General features: G+C 37.1%; 2 protein-coding genes across 2 annotated transcripts in view; one reads left to right on the top strand and one right to left on the bottom strand.

The window, feature by feature from the left end:
- LOC130625031 (protein lifeguard 4-like) overlaps nucleotides 1-17,487 on the bottom strand; it is a 30,983-nt gene extending 13,496 nt beyond the window's left edge. Inside the window, exon 1 of the mRNA XM_057440117.1 lies at nucleotides 17,304-17,487. Coding sequence (XP_057296100.1) covers nucleotides 17,304-17,460 — 157 coding nt within the window. The 5' untranslated portion in view covers nucleotides 17,461-17,487. The remainder of the gene's footprint in view (nucleotides 1-17,303) is intronic.
- Nucleotides 5,692-7,754, top strand: LOC130625028 (uncharacterized). The gene is made up of 2 exons (XM_057440115.1): nucleotides 5,692-7,305; nucleotides 7,394-7,754. Exon 1 carries the CDS (start codon nucleotides 5,918-5,920, stop codon nucleotides 7,151-7,153), a length of 1,236 nt encoding a protein of 411 aa, XP_057296098.1. The 5' UTR covers nucleotides 5,692-5,917; the 3' UTR covers nucleotides 7,154-7,305; nucleotides 7,394-7,754.
- Nucleotides 17,488-18,103: the final 616 nt, after the last annotated feature.

Below are 18,103 nucleotides of genomic sequence, written 5' to 3'. Positions count from 1 at the left end.
AGAAATGTTAGCTCTTATAGAAGCTGCAGAATCGTCATACTGGTTATCGAGTATTATTCGAGATGTTGTCTTTGATAGCAAAAGACTCCAGATTGCGATGGAATGTTATACGGATTGCAAGTCTTTGGTAGATGCTGCACATTCCAGTAAGGGTATTTTGGACAGAAGATTAAGAGTCGATATTGCCATCTTGAAAGAAATGATAGAAAAGAAAGAAATTTCAAAACTTAGTTGGATAACAACAAAAGACCAAATGGCAGATCCACTGACAAAGAATGGAGATTCGTCAAGTCGACTTTTGCAAGCAGTAAATAGTGAGTAAATAGTGTACATATGATTGAGTTGATTTACAGAAAATGAAAAAGACTAATAAAAATGAGAAGACAGATTCTCACCAACATTCACTAATTGAAGAAAGAGAAGGGAGATTGTTGATATTGATATGTTGTCTCCATAATATAGACTATAAACAATAATAAATGTCCTTAGTGGGGCCTCAAGTGGTTGTGCAGTTGTGTTGATATCCAGTTGTGTTGTTGTGTTACGGATCAAGTTGTGTTGTTGTGTTCCTGCTGGTTGTGTTTGTGATACCGCTGAGTAATCAAGTGAGACAATCAAAGTAAGTCATTATTGTTACTTAAAATAGTGACTGTTATCTGCGATACTTGCATGTCTCGAACGACGCTTTGCTAGAATGGAGCAGTAGTATGGCATGCCTTAGTGGTGTTACTAAATTATGGGACACACAATTCTTGTAACATTGTGATATATATTTGTTTTTGTGTGGCATTTCCATGATGCTGTTGTAGTTTAGACGTTTTGAGTGTCATTGTTATGATAATGTACCTGTAAGGAAGTTGTACATATATTTAGGACAGGGTTCTATTTGTGCCCTGGTTGATATTTGTGAAAACTGTTATCTTCACTCCCATATGCGAATTTTTTATTTCCCTATAAATAATGTTCTTTAGAACATTGTAAACATAAGCAATGTCATGTGGTAGGACTTAAGAATTTGAGGAAATTTGGGGATGCTGGGCTGCCTTCGCAGCCTTCGTTTTGTGGTGGTGTGTGCGTACTCATGAGATAAGGGCAATTTTACACGAGGTGTTTTAAAAAAAGAGAGAAATGAAACAATTGTTCCCGCATTGAGCTTGAGTAGGCCTCAGGCTCTGCGAAGGAACACTTGGTTCTCCTTCTTAGTGTTTTGCGTTTTAGTGTTTTTTGTTTTATGTATTCGCTTCGCCTTTGCTTATTGTTTGCAACATTCTTCTTGCGTTTTGTTTCTTGGGTTGTAATTTGTGTGCATAAGTTTCTTGTTCATTAGTGTAAAGTATCTGTGCCGTGTGTGTGCTATTGTAAAGGTGAAGTATTGGGATTTTTGTGTTTTAGTAAGTATATAAGTATATATTTTTTCGTATGTGTTATTTCTTCCTTATATTTTATTGGCCGTTCGACATCAGGCATTTTGTAGATAGGTTTAATTTCTGTTATTTTATACATAGTTTGTAAGTTAGTTTTTTTGTTTTTGTTTGTAGCATCACGAAAGTGTGGAATAAATGTTATTAAAGCCACTTTGTGTCAGTAACCTCTCGCTACCGCTAAGTTGCCGTAACAACAATGAAAAGTTGTAAAAAAAGAGAGAGAAAGGAAAATACAAAAGTTGCAAAAAAGAGAGATAAAGGAAACAAAAGTTGTAATAAAAAAGAGAAAAAGGAAACAAAAGAGAGAGAAAAGAAAACAACAACAGTTGTAAAAAAATTGTGAGAAAGTTACAACAGGTACATAGTTGTTGAAAACAAATACGCTTTATGAGATTAGGATAGGTGTCACAGAGAGTGTTATTAAATTGGGTACACGCGCAGGAGAGTTTTGTGTAATTTTGCTTGCCCAGCATCCTCACCCCTTTTCGCCAAATATCGCTTTATATTAAAATCACAAAGTCGTTAAATGAAATACATTTGTCTTTCTAATATTATGTTTTTTCTGGAAACATTAGCAATTAAGAGAATTTATATCATCAAATATTCTTGTCTTATGGAAAATTTTTAACTCGGGTTGTTTTAGTTTTATAACCAATGATTTGATGTTTGGGTTCTTATAAAAAATGTGTGTATATTTCGTGTTGTTTTAAGAATCTTTTTCTCTTATGGGCATTTTTTCAAACTTTTTACAAGAAGCAGAGGATATGCAATATTTCAATCCACAATGTTGCTTCCCCTGGACCTACAGAACCACAGTTTACATGATCAATTATAACTTTCCTTAGTATCATGACAAAAACAATGTTTTCTCGGTTAATCTTAATATTCTTACTCTTCAGAGCAAATTAGGAATTTATCGAAAAGGTTTATCTCGATGTCTAGATATAAAAAAAACAGGCTCATGGAACGAGATAGATATCTGACAACCTACAGTAGTGCAAGTAACAATCATTTCTAAATTTTTAAAAGTTAAGCTTCACACAATCTATGCTGTCCTATGTGCAGGAAAACACTGTTAAACTAGTTGGTGGATAAATCCAGGTTCGCCCATCCTTTATTTACATTTCGTGTGTCCTGCTACTGCAGTTACCGTTCTGCGTAATTGACAGACGTATACAAATTTATAATACAGATTTCACTATTGATCTATAAATCATTTATATTCTAAAAAAATAGAAATGTGAAATATTGAACAAAAACATTCTTCACAAGAACAGTTGCTTTTATGTTTGCTTCTTATCTGGGTATACATCTTTTGTTTACATTTTTCTCGCACCTGCTAAACTGGACCGTTTCAGAGAGGAAGGTTGCCATTACAGCTGAAGGTAGCACATTTCTTAAATATGACAAAAAAGAATCTACGATATGAGAAAGAGTTTTATTTGAGGTGGGAGGTCCCTAATCTGTTTCTCTCTGCTTCTGATTTTGCCTTATATACTGCTGTACGAACACGGTGCTTAGCTTCTAAGTAAATATCCTTACTACCACCTGGCTTCCACTCCTTTATAGACTGGTCGTGGGAACAACTTTGTCTTGCTTGTTTGGGAAGTTAAGGACTCAATCGATTGAGTGAGTTTGCAGTGCAAATACTCAAGTTGCCACAAAAAACTTGAATTTGATATTTGAGGATGGGTGATATTCAAGTATGTTTCTTCCATTGCAATTTGACATTAACTGCTTAAGAAGAAATGAAAATCTACAATAAAACTTGAAAGATATTCTTATGCTTTCTCTTAATTTTATATACATTCTAAATTTGTGTTGTTGTTTGAAAACTACTTGTTGTGTTTCGTGAGTATCGTCTGTCCCGGTAGCTGGTCTACCAGTTTATGTGTATGTCGTCTGCCGTAATATTAGAGTTGTATACATGATGGAGGAAAATAAAAATGGCGTCCGAAATAGTGTGATACATGTCTCATTCACATACAACATTTGGCGCTGCGAGTAGGGTCTTATCCTACGTCAAAAGAAAATACTTACGTTTTAATTTTACAGCTGGACACAAACAGTAGACGTTATTTACTACAAGAATGGCTCAATCTGTTGACATTTCTTGTCCCAAACCGTTTAATGTCCAAGGGGACAGTACAAGCCTTGGAATCAGATGGAAAAAATGGCATAACTCTTTCAACATCTACGTTATAGCTGCTGGTATTACTGATGACGTCCGGAAAAGGGCTCTAATCCTCCATTGTGCAGGGGATGATGTACAAGAAGTTTTTGAAACATTACCAAATGTGGGAACTACATATGCTGATGCTGCTGCGGCATTAAAAATATTTTTCGAACCAAAACAAAACAAACACTTTGAACGACATGTGTTCCAGTGCTGTAAACAAAACGAAGGTGAGAATATTGATGCATATGTTACCCGCTTACGCATATTAGCCAAAACATGTGTCTTTCATAACACTGACGAAGAGCTAGTTGACCAGATTATTGAAAAGTGCAACTCAAACAAACTACGCAAACGAATTCTCAGGGAGCCAGATCTCACGCTAGAAATCTCACGCTTTCTCTTGCTAGAATCAGTGAAGTTACATCCCACCAAGCAAAGCAGTATGAAAGCAGTGCTCAAGCTGCCACACCTCTTACTCTAGACAGCAAATACAGTGACAGTGACGGAGAGGAAACCCAGAACAACAACTACATCAGCCGAACTACTCGAACGTTCAACAAGCCACTGAAATCAGGCATCAACCGAAAAAATCAGCAATGCTACCCGTGCGGCAGCTCTACTCATCTAGCCAACAAATGCGAGATAACACAAGGAAAGAAGTGTAATAAGTGCGGGAAAATTGGACATTTCAGTAAAATCCAACCATCACAACGATAAACATCAACGATGCTGAATGTGAAGTAATGATTAATAGCGGCAGTTCTGTTAACATCCTGGACAGCAGGATTATCAAACAAATGCACATCATCCCGGATATCCACCCATACTCAAAAAGGGTACTTGCTTATAATGGACAACCAATACCAATCACTGGCTACATATGGACAACAGTCAAAGCTAATACCATAACCAAACAGGTAAAGTGGCTCATCATGGAAAATCCACGCACCAATATCATGGGGTACCAAACTGCTGTGGCACTCCAACTGCTTCACTTTGGACCACTCACAAACCATGTCAACAACATCCTGTCTGCAGAGGAACAACTACATACCCTCCTCAACAAATACTCTGACCGCTTCAAAGGACTTGGGCAACTCAAAGATGTCAAGATCAAAATTCAAGTAGACAATACTGTTGTACCAGTTGCCCAGAAACCACGACGGTTACAGGGATTGAAACGCGTCCGCAATATCTTCGATGATATAATCATTGGAGCAGAGTCAGAAAAGGAGCTGCTAAAATGGACCGAAGCCGCACTAAAACGACTTAGAAGACATAACATCACTGTCAACAAAGACAAATGCAAATTTAGAAAGAGCTAACATACATGGGACACACACTGTCGGATAAAGGATTATCGCCAGATAACCGCAAGATCGAAGCGGTGAACACACTGAAACCCCCTTCCAACATCAAGGAACTGCAATCATTCCTGGGCATGATCAACTACTGTGCAAAGTTCCTACCAAACTTAGCAGACCTGACAGCATTACTACGTGTTCTCACCAAGAAAAACGTATCTTGGGAATGGACCAATGAACATCAAGAAAGATTTATAAAGCTAAAATCCATGCTGACATCAGCAGAAGTCATCAGCCTACAACAGTCCTGTAAGATTCTGGTGCCCAAATCTCACTGCTTAGTAATCACCATTGGAGAAACAATTTTAAAATGCTACATGTAAACTGTAGATGATAGTCCATACTGGATGAACACGATTCTTTACGTGTCTAGCCTACTACAACCCAGGGTCGGAAACACAGATCACTGTTGATGCATCACCCATCAGTCTAGGCGCAGTTATCTCACAGAAACAACCTTGTGGAACCTATCGACCTATCAGCTATGCAAGCAGATCGCTGTCTCCTGTCGAACAAAGATACAGTCAGATTGAACGTGAAGCTCTAGCCATATTGTTTGCCATTGAACGATTCAAGATCTATCTATACGGCATCACGTTTATCGTCAACACCGATCACAAATTCCTGCTGCTCCTTCTGTGTAACATCGTAAGGAAATGGGCTTGCCTCAGATCCTTCAAACATAGTTTTGGAAGAGCACATTGTTGATCTTCTATCTAAGCGATTACTAATAAGAATCACTTGGTGGTGGGGTTTTAATTGTGTTGAACCAGTATCATTGGTAATTCGTTGTGTTTAGTCAGAGTGGTGTTCAATAGTGTTGAGTTGAATCAATCACACTAATTTAGCGTTGCGTTATACACAGAAAGAACTATTGCGAAGATAACCTACAGGTTAGTCTTATATATATATTCCTATTTAACAAATGGTAGCAGAGGAATAAAAGTGAAATGTCAAAAAGTTGGGTCCCCCCACCATCATTAGACAAAGAGACGAGTTACAAAGATTGGAAAAAAGAAGTGCAAATATGGCAAGCACTGACAGAATTAAAGGCAGAAAAACAAGGGCCAGCTATATTCATGGGCTTAAGAGGGAAAGCTAAAGAATCAGTTCTAGAATTAGACATTGAACAGATAAGTGCAGCAACTGGAGTAAAAGCCATTACTAACAGATTGGACAAAATATATTTAAAAGATGAGAATCAAACTGCTTACCTAGCTTATGAAACCTTTGAAAAATTTAAGCGACCGCCTGAGATGAGTATGAATGACTATCTTATAGAGTTTGAACGGTTATACCATAAGATCCAAGGACATAATATGGTACTTCCTGATGGAGTGTTGGCATATAGAGTTCTACAAAGTGCCAACCTTACACCAGAGCAGCAACAGTTAGCAAGAGCAACTTTAAATGAACTACGGTATGATGCAATGATACGGCAGTTAAAGAAAATTTTTGGGGATACGGTGGCCTCATTAGGAACAAATACTGAAGTAAAGATAGAACCAGTTCTTCAGGCAAGTGCAGATACAATTGAGCAAAATTACTTCACTCAAAGAGGGGGATATCAACGCTCAAGGTTTAGAAGAGGAAGACCTGCAACTGCTTCAAATCAGAGATATGCAGGAAGAAAAACCAGACCCAACAATAGAAGAATGAATCCATCCGATCAATTTGGAAGTCCATCAAGATGCAATATTTGCCAATCTATATATCACTGGGCTTTAAACTGTCCACACTCTTATGAGAACCAGGAACCTGAGGATGTTAGAAAAGAGGACAGTCATTCTAAGGTTACGTTTTTTGCAAAAATCAGAGAAGATGAAATGCAGTCTCTGGTCGGCGAAACTCTGTCATGTGCAGTTTTAGACTGTGGTTGCACAAAGACCGTTTGTGGTAATACTTGGTATCAATGTTTTATTGATAATCTTGAAAATGATAGATTGCCCGAAGAGCATCCCAGCCAAATAAGATTTAAATTTGGAGATAGTGAAGCAGTTTGTTCTATGAAAAGAGTGTTCTTACCTGTAATTATTGGCTCAAAAGAAGTTTATCTGGAGACAGAAATTGTCCCAAACGAAATTCCTTTGTTACTGAGTCAAGCTTCCATGAAAAAAGCAGAGGCAGTTTTAGATTTTATCAACGATTCGGTTACAATGTTTGGAGAACACCATCATCAAGGTTAGAACTACCATCTTTATTTACTAGCGTATTTATTTATATGTTTCTTTGCTTACTCATTTCTTTGATACATCTCTTCACTAGACGTACAACACTTTGTGGGACATTGGATTACCTTCCACCAGAGATGATCGAAGGAAAGATGCACGACGAAAAAGTACATTATTTTGTTACGCAAGTGCATTTTGCGTTATTTTTGTGCCTTTGGAACTAAATTTCAGATCGTTTTTTTTTTATTTTTTTAGGTGGACTTGTGGAGTATCGGTGTGTTATGTTACGAATTTTTAGTTGGAAAGCCTCCATTCGAGACTGAAAGTCATGACGAAACTTATAAGCTAATTTCCCAGGTATTTTACGAACTCGCAATATTATAAGATATTCTCTTTCTAATTTAGCGATAAGACGTATAAGGAATAAGGAGGTTGAATGAATACTAGCTTTCAAGTGGATGTTTTTTCGAAATTAAAGACCAAGAAAGAAATTAAGACGATTTGTAAATGTGTGCTAAACAAATCTGTTATTGCCGAAAACCGTAGCAAAGCTTCTTTTTTTTGGTCATTTTTGTACGGTTTTAATTTCACAAAGATATTGATTAATAAAAATTTCCTGGGGTTTAATCGGCGAAATGTAAAATTTTAGTATTTGAGGTAATTACGTTTTATATTGTAGAAGAACTATTTTGTTCATCACTAACATACTGCCTGGCAGTGAGCGGGATTCTTTGAACAACAACATAATAGAGATGGATGGAAAGAAACATGACCACTTGTTACCCCAGGTTGCCTTTGTTTGTGCAAGTACAAAATCAAGAAAAAGTAAGATTATCAAACTTCATCGTCAATTTTGCCATCCAAGTGCTGAAAAATTAAAATCTCTCATCAAAGCATCTAATTCCTTCTTAAATGACCGAAGTGAAGTTATGAAAGTCATCGATGAAGTATCAAACTCTTGTGAAGTGTGCATCAAATACAGAAAACCAAGACTGCGCCCTATTGTTGGCTTACCAATGTCATCAGAATTTAACCAGTGTGTGGCTCTAGATCTTGTGCAACTTTCGCAATCATTATGGTTTATCCATATCATAGATGTTTTTACCAGATTTTCATCAGCAAAATTGACAAAGACGAAAGACAAAGATGTAATAACAGATATTATCTTTGAAATTTGGTTAGCCCGATTTGGTCAACCAAGGAAGTTTCTAGCTGATAATGGTGGAGAATTTGTTAACAAAGTGTATGAAGAAATGTGTGAGCAGTTAGCAGTTTAACATAGAGTTTTCAACAACTGCAGCTGAAAGTCCTTGGTCAAATGGACTATGTGAACGACACAATGGTATGATTAAGGAAATGCTGAAAAAAATTATTGAAGACACAAAATGTACACACAATCGGGCACTATTCTGGACTATAAGTGCAAAGAATTCTTTATCAAACAACAAGGGATTCTCACCAAATCAACTTGTTTATGGTAAAAATCACGACTATCCCTGCATCCTCACTGATCATTTGCCAGCTATGAATGACACAGTTTCAAGCAAAACCGTGGCCCATAACCTTGCTGTAATGCATGCATCACGAAGAGCCTTTATAGCAGCAGAGTCTTCTGAGCGTATACGAAGAGCATTGAGACATAATGTTCAGTGTTACAATGATGAGCGATATATCAATGGAGATAGAGTTTTTTATAAGAGAAAAGACAGTGAAAAATGGCATGGACCAGGCACTGTAATTAGACAGAAGAATAAGCAAGTCCTTGTAAAACATGGTGGAAGTTATGTTAGAGTACACATGTGTCGCTTGCAGAAGTTGGACCAAGTTTTGCATTCACAAAAACCTTTACAAGACACGGAAAGGAATGCTGAAGTGACAACTACACAAGTGAACAATTGCATTCCGCTTGAACGTGATGATGTTTTTGGTGAATATGTTGGTGCAGATGATTTTGACAGTAACAATACAGAAGAACCAGAAAATGAGAAAACAACAAATTTACAAACAACAAAAGAAACAACATCAGACGGTGCCTCAATGAATGAAACAACAACACACAAGATATCAACAAATGAAATCACAACCAATCGAAATGTTAGCAATTCGTCAACAGTCCAAGGAATACCAAAGTTGAAGACAAAAATCATTTACAAGCTAACTCCCGACAGTGAATGGACAAGGGGATTAGTCCACAGCAGAGCAGGAAAAGTGAGCAGAAAAGGAAAAGAAGGCAGACAGTATGGTAGCTGTTTAAATGTCCAAAATGAAGACACAGGTGAAATAAATTGGTTAGATTTCAAAAGATGTGTGAGTGACTGGCAACCTGTTGTTGAGACAAACGAAACTGAAGAAGTACTATTATCGACTCAAGCAACTGTTACAGATGAGGTCCTAAATGCAAAGTATAAAGAATTAGCCAATTGGGAAGACAACAAAGTTTTCTCCACCATAGAAGATAAGGGTCAATCTCCAATATCCACAAGATGGGTGGTCACAACAAAGAATATAGAGGGATACAAAACAGTTAAAGCTCGTTTGGTCATAAGAGGTTTTGAAGAAGAAGAGGTCAAAAATCTGACTAAGGACTCCCCAACTTTTTCAAAAGAAAGTCTTCGCATTGTACTTACGATGTTAGCAACCTATGAATGGGAATGTCACACCTTAGATGTCAAGACGGCATTTCTTCAAGGCAACCAGATTGACAGAGAGGTTATCATAAAGCCCCCAAAGGAAGCAAATACAACAGGTGTGCTCTGGAAACTAAATAAAGTTGTATACGGCCTTGCTGATGCTTCAAGAGCTTGGTATCTACGTGTGAAGGAAGAGCTAATCGGCTTGGGGTTGAGAATGTCTTTATTTGATGAAGCATTATTTTATTGGATTCAAGATGACTGCTGCCAAGGACTGATTGTAATACATGTTGATGATTTTCTATGGGGAGGATCCCATGATTTTCAAGTGAAGGTCATTTCGCCTATCAGAGAAACTTTTCTCATTGGATCTGAAGATTACTCCAATTTCAAATATGTTGGTGTCAATATACAACAATCTAATGGTTCAATTAACTATGACCAAAAGAACTATGTGGCAGGTATGGAACTGGTCAAGATTGAAAACACAACAGACAGACATCGTCAACTATCACATGAAGAACAATCAAACTTCCGATGTATATGTGGGCAACTAAACTGGATGTCATCGCAATCAAGGCCTGACATTTCATTTGATGTGTGCCAGCTAAGCACAAAACTAAACTGTGCAGTAGTTGATGATGTCATGAGAGCCAATAAAGTGGTAAAGAAGTTGAAATTGGATCCCAACATTTCCTTGAAATTTTGGAAACTTAAGCTTCCATTACAACTGATCTTATATTCTGATGCTTCATTTGGGAACCTTCAAGATGGCAGCTCTCAAAGTGGAATTGTTATTTTCCTGAAAGGTGTTGAGAATCTTATGGCACCTATCACATGGCAGTCTAAAAAGATTAAGAGAGTTGCGCGTAGCACTCTTGCTGCTGAGACACTAGCTCTTGTTAATGGTATTGATACATGCATATGGGTGAAGAATGTGATAAATGAAGTGTTGAATACTAATCTAGAAGGCATCTTATGTCATACAGATAACAAATCATTGTTTGAAGCTGCCCATTCAACAAAATCTTTGGAAGACAAACGGTTAAGGGTTGATATGGCTTCCCTTAGACAGAGTATCAATCAGAAAGAGATTGAATTGAAGTGGATTTCTACCAAACATCAGTTAGCAGACGTGTTAACAAAACAAGGAGCAAATAGCACACTCTTAATGAATGTGCTACAGAGGGGTCATGAAGAATAATAGTGACCAATTAAATGTTGAGTTATGAAAATTTGAATATTGTGTTCAAAAATTAAGTTTTTTTGAGTTTTTATCTTTTAGAATTTTTATGTTTAAATTCCACACAAGTAATCACACGAAGAAAGAGAGATACATGTAGTGATGACTTAACCAAGACTAGTACAGTAGAGGGTTTTGGTGAAAAGCCAGTTTTGCCCCTAGACCACTGTACTAAGCGAGTAGGAGTCGCTATAAATTCCTCTCAACATTCGAATAACCAACTGAACGCCAAACAGAAAGAAAATAGAGGGAGATTGTTGATCTTCTATCTAGGCGATTACTAATAAGAATCACTTGGTGGTGGGGTTTTAATTGTGTTGAACCAGTATCATTGGTAATTCGTTGTGTTTAGTCAGAGTGGTGTTCAATAGTGTTGAGTTGAATCAATCACACTAATTTAGCGTTGCGTTATACACAGAAAGAACTATTGCGAAGATAACCTACAGGTTAGTCTTATATATATATTCCTATTTAACAGAATGATCTCTCTACGACTTAAAAAAAACTTTACTCAGGTAGGAAACCCCACATTTACGCTAAAACTGATTTTTGTATTCGTTGTATTTTTGAGCAATACAAAAGCTTCGTTCAAAAGTAGCTCACCCAACAACAACGAAATGAGTCGACGAAATTCCGGACAACATCAATATTACTATTGATGAAAACTTTGATTTTGAGGCAATCAGAAATGGGAAGGGCTTAAAAATGGCCCATCTCAACATTAATGGTCTGTCATCCAAACTAGACTATGTTAAACTTCTGCTACATCAAACAAAACTCACTGACAATGACGTTAAAATTGATGGCTATGTTTGTTATAGGAATGATCGGAATAGACGAGGTGGGGGTGTTCTAATTTTTGTTAATGAAAACTTGGATAGCCACCTTTTGAAACACCTTTACTTCGAAAATGTTGAATCACTATGGGTGAAAGTGTGCCTGAAAAAAACTAAACCTATTTACGTGTGTGGGGTTTACAGGCCACCTGGAGGTAGTGATTTGCAGAGTACCGAAAACCTGTGTACTAATTTTAAACAGTGTTTTATCAAGCTCCCAAAAGAAAAAGAAGTTTTTATCTTGGGAGATTTTAACTGTAATATGCTTTCAAAATATGCTCTTTCCTCCAAAATAAAGGAATTATGCTCCACTCTTTTCCTAAAACAACATATTACGGAGCCAACTCGTGTTACTGAAAATAGTAGCACTCTTATAGACTTGATACTTTCTAACAGTTCTTGTATTTCTAAAACTGGTGTCATGGATTTAGGCATCAGTGATCACAATTTAGTTTATGTGATCAGAAAATTTAAAAGGCCAAAATTTGAACCTAAAACATGCAAGGTTCTTAGCTACAAGAACTTCAGTGAAGAGGCTTTTCTAAAGGACCTCAGGAATTTAGACTGGTCATATTTTAATAATTATCATGACCTTGATGAAGCATGTGAGAAACTGAATAAAAATGTTAAAACAGTGGCTGACAAACATGCCCCTTTCAAAACACATAGATTTTCTGGCCGTGTTGAGGCATGGGTCACTGATGAATTAATAATAGCCATCAAAGAAAGAGACTTCTTGAAACGGAAAGCATCAAAAACAAAATCCATCATAGACTGGGAAGCTTTCAAACAAAAAAGGAACCAGGTAATAGGTCTCAAAAATCGACTTAAAAACGAGTACTATAATGACGTTTTGCAGGACTTTCAAAAACGGCCAAAACAACTTTGGAAAACCCTAAAAAAACTGGTTCCTGATAAGTCAGGCAATACTACCTCGATAAAACGAGTAGTCCAAAACGATGGTACAGAAACTTCTCACCCAAAAGAAATTTCCAACACATTCAATTCATTTTTTGTCAGTGTTGGTGCCAAACTAGCCTCTAAATTTTCTTCTGACACTACTAATGTTAATCCACCTGTTAGCGGACACGATTTTCGGTGAGACCAAAAGTGTCGAAAAAATAATTAGTTCACTAAAACTTAATAAAGCTACAGGCTTGGACGGAATTGGTTCACGACAGCTAAAAGCAGTTTCGTCAGTTTTAAGTATTTATTTATTAAGTCTTTTCAACAAATCTTTATTTACTGGTTATGTACCTAAATGTTGGAAGACTAAAAGGGTCTCGCCTATTTTTAAAAGTGGCAATAAAACAGATCCTACTAATTATTGGCCTATCTCCATTTTGCCAATTCCTATGAAAATTTTTGAAAAGTTAGTGCATGAGCAAATGTCTCATTTTATTTCTGAGCAAAACTTCCTGAATGACAGACAGTCCGGATTTCGAAAACTCTTTTCCACAGAAACTGCAGTAGTCGATGTCTCTGATTTTATTCTTACTGAGCTCGACCAACATAACTTTGTTTGTGCTGTGCTCATTGACCTTAAAAAAGCTTTTGACACTGTTGATCATAAAATTTTGTTAAAAAAAACTATGGTGTTTTGGCATCAGAGATGCTGCCTTTGACTGGTTCGAGTCCTACTTAACGGGCCGAATGCAGCTGACTCTTGTAAACGACACAGGATCAGATCTGCTTCATGAAGACGCTTTTGGGGTGCTGCAGGGATCTGTGTTGGGCCCCCTGCTCTTTCTTTTGTATATTGATGACTTAAAATCTGTCATCAATTCAAACTACCACCATCTATATGCAGATGATACAATAATTATTTCGTCTCATAAAAACTTGGATACCCTTGTCTCCCAGGTCCAGTTAGAACTTTCGCAAGTCGACCTCTGGCTGAATAATAACAAAATGACTATTAATACGGACAAAACTGAAACAATCTTTTTCGGCAACCACAGCCAGTTAAAAAAAGTTGAGAACAAAACTATCAACTATATGGGTATTCCTTTGAAGAGGAGCGAAAAAGTTAAATATCTTGGGGTAACATTTGATCAAAAAATGCAATGGGAAAAGCACATTAATGACATAAATAGAAAAATACTAATTAAATATTCTAAAATTAGAACCATTGCATCCTGTTTAACACCTCACACAAAAAACCTTTTAATTAATGCACTTGTCATGCCATATTTCAACTACTGCTCCTCGGCATGGGTTTGTGCCACCCAAGGTAGATTGGGAAAACTAGAAAAACGATTAAAATGTGTCCGTACCTTTCTTGGGAAAGAGAGGGAATATTCAATGAATAATTTACTCATCAAAAACGATGCCATATTAGTTTTCAAAGCCATGAATCACATTGCTCCTGATTACATGCGCTCAAAATTCCTTTTGACAAAAAACTGTCATAATCATCAAACAAGAGGAGCTTCAAAAAACAGGTTCACACTTCCCTTGGTCAACACGGAATTTGGCAAAAAAGCCTTCCCATTTAGAGCTGCAAAAGTGTGGAATAATCTTCCAGACCAAGTGACCTGTGAAGGAAATCTGCTTTCGCTTAAGACTTCCATCTCTAATGTATTTGGCAAATTCTAATGGAGATCACTTTTTAACTTTTTAATTTTTGTTTTTTATTCTTTTTCTTTTCAATTTTCACAGATTATAAATGTTACTATGTTTGATTGAGCTGAGGCAGTCTAAGGTTTATCATTTTTTGTTTCTTTTTTGTTCTAGTGGCCCCCAGTGGAAACAATCCACTAACTAAAGGTTTTTGTGATTTTCTGGGCTAGCCACTTTAAATATTTATTATTATCATTATCATTATCATTATTATTATTATTATTATTATTATTATTATTATTATCATTATTATCATTATTATCATTATTATCATTATTATCATTATTATCATTATTATCATTATTATCATTATTATCATTATTATCATTATTATCATTATCATTATCATTATCATTATCATTATCATTATTATTATTATTATTACAAACCGTTGGTGGCACTGTTCGGGAAGAAATCTAACCCACCACCAAGGATAGAACGCTGGGTAATGAAACTGCTTCCGTATGATTTCATTGTTCAATTTCGACCCGGAGTCAACAACCCAGCAGATTACCTCTCTTGATCGAACCCCGTACAAACACTCAGAGAAGACAGGAAAATGGAAGACCGATACATACACATGGTTTGCAACACCAGTCTGCCAGTAGCGCTGTCCCTTACTACCATACAAGAAGCAACTCACCGTGACCCAGTCCTCATGAAGCTAAAGGAGTGCCTACGCAAAGGGCACTTTCCCGACAAAGGAGCAGTCACCACTTTCAAGCGTCAACGACTGCATTTGTCCGTCTCGAAAGAAATTGTCATGTGTGACAACAAAATTGTCGTGCCAGAGGAATTGAAGCACCGCGTGATCGACCTTGCACATGAGGGACACCAGGGAATAGTGTGCACTAAGCAACGTCTGCGCACAAAGGTCTGGTGGCCGGCAATGAACGCAGACGTTGAAAATTTCATACGTCATTGTCACCCTTGCCAAGTGGTTGGCCCTGCACAGACTCCATCACCAATGGAAATAACTCTGATCCCCCGGGGAGCATGGCTGATGTTAGGCTGCGAACGGTGTGGCCCGTTTCCGACAGGAGAAAATCTTCTCGTGTGTATCGACTACTTCAGTAGATTTCCGGAAGTAGAGATCCTGCATAAAATCACATCGACCGCCATCGTCACAAAACTACGAAAACTTTTTAGCCGATACGGGGCACCCGAAGAACTGGTGAGCGACAATGGACCTCAATTTGTCAGCAACACATTCAAAGAACTAATGAACGAATTCAACATCCACCACAGAAGAGTAACACCTACTATACCATCCACAGGCCAATGGAGAAGTAGAGCGTTTTAATAGCAACCTGAAAAAAGTCGTTCAGACGGCGATAGCAGAAGCTAAAGACTGGCGTGTTGTAATGCAAAACTTTTTGCTTAATTATCACAACAATCCACACGCCACCACAGGAGTCACGCCAGCTGAACTGTTGTTCAATAGGACACTCAGGGACAAACTGCCCAGTCCCAGTGAATGCGATGGAAAAACAAGTCAACCAGATATTCGTCGTCTAGATACTACAAAAAAGACGCAAGCCAAGATCCTTATGGACAAATCCAGACGTGCCAAACTGCACCAAATCAAGGTTGGCACACCAGCTTTGGCCACCAACAGCTGGAAACACAAAAATAAGTACACCAGTCGCTGGCACCCAAGACCTTTCGTCGTCACTGGGGTAAAAGGGAGTGCTATATTCTTAAAGCGAGATGGCAAGGATACACTAAGAAACTCTGGACAGGTTAAGACGTATCACACACCACGATTCACCATACAAAATCGTGCAAACCAAATGACGAGCTCTGAGAATAGTGACAGCGACTTGAACTAGAGCTACCATCAATCGACAATGATATACACAATGAAAATATTATAGATAACAGTTACGACGCTGATACTGACAGCGATGCAACGGTAGCATACGATGAATCTGATACAGAAAAGTACAACGACAGAGGAAGCAACGATAAGCCCGATGACGAGGCAAAGACTGACAACGAAATGAAAAAACGAACTCGAAACAAACCACGAAGACTTGGTGATTTCGTGATGGACTAACAACGGTAACGGAACGCTGAAAGTCTATTAATGTTCACAGACGTTTATTTATGTTGACGAAACTTTATTTATGTTGAAAAGGGATGTTGTGTTTCGTGAGTATCGTCTGTCCCGGTAGCTGGTCTACCAGTTTATGTGTATGTCGTCTGCCGTAATATTAGAGTTGTATACATGATTGAGGAAAATAAAAATGGCGTCCGAAATAGTGTGATATGTGTCTCGTTCAGATACAACACTACTTTAAAGGTGCTTATATCCAGAAACAGCTGTAAATAAATTTAAGTGATGCAGAAACTGCTGCCAACGCAGCATAGGGAACGCTAGCGCTATCATTGTTGGTTTTTATGTATTGCAGTTGTTATGCATCTATTGACGTTTCTGGGGTGGTGAGTAGGTAGGTTCAAAAAGAAACTTTAAATTGACATTTCTTATTGTAACTTGAGTATGGATGCTGCCTCTTACCTGATTGAGGTAAAATAAAGTGACATACTGCATGGTATTGTTTGGTAATTTGAATATAGGACCTGGATTTATCACACATAAAAACTGCCAGCCAACTTTTAAATATAGCCTTTGTTAAACTTTATAAATTATTTTACAAATTGAACAGTTATATAAGGATAATAGGACAGAATAAAAGATCAGTAAAGCGACAAATAAACAATGGAATTTTTAATAGCCAAAACGAAACTAAAACAAATCCTATTATTTAAATCTTTAAACAAGGTTTTTACATAATAACAATTTTAATAAATATAAAAAACACTATCCATACCAAGGCGTATTTGTAAAGAAGATTGGGCAACGGTAACACCGTAAATGAAGTCATTATCAGAGTTTTTAAAGGTTCCTTCTTCCATTTCAGCCGCCATGTTTATTTTTATTTTTCCTAGAAGTGACGTAATGATTATACATCCCGTGTCGTATCCCATGTATCGCCCCGAAAACCGATTACTTCCCGCAAAATGTTCAATGTGAGAGAAATTTTGTCTATCGCAAAGCAAAGGTTTTAGTACAAAACGAAAGAACGGAAGAAAGAAGTATTCTGTATTTCATTACTAGTAATGGATTCCGCTGTTGTTATTAAAAACACAATGTGCTTTTAAGGTTCTGGGTTGAGAGCACAGGAAATGTCTTTATTTCTAGAGAACTGTAATATAGCTAGCTAGATAATATTTATGTGGTTTAGCTTTTAACCTTATAATTTTAAGGGATATAGCTAACCTGTCAGTTGTTTTTAGGAGGAACCACAAAGGCCACAAAAAAATCTATGAAATCTTCGCCTAACTAGAACAACATGATGAGACTGGACTGAGCTAGGTCAACAAATGTTCAACTGCTGAGTTGTTAAACTCAATAATTTTTAGGGACATACCCGGTCAGTTGTTTCCAGAAGGGACCACAAAACAAAGGAGTGTTTAAATATCTTATTAAGTCTTTAAAATTTTCTTAAAGGAATTCCTGCAGTAAAAATGATATTTTAATATGTTGTGGAGAATAAAAAGTTTTTTGAATATCTTTTTTCGTTCTGAAGTTATTTAAAATTTTAAGTATAGCTATATTCAAAACCCGGGT

Source organism: Hydractinia symbiolongicarpus, chromosome 14, assembly GCF_029227915.1.
Source record: "Hydractinia symbiolongicarpus strain clone_291-10 chromosome 14, HSymV2.1, whole genome shotgun sequence".
NCBI lineage: Eukaryota > Metazoa > Cnidaria > Hydrozoa > Anthoathecata > Hydractiniidae > Hydractinia > Hydractinia symbiolongicarpus.
This window is presented reverse-complemented; position numbering and strand designations above follow the sequence as displayed.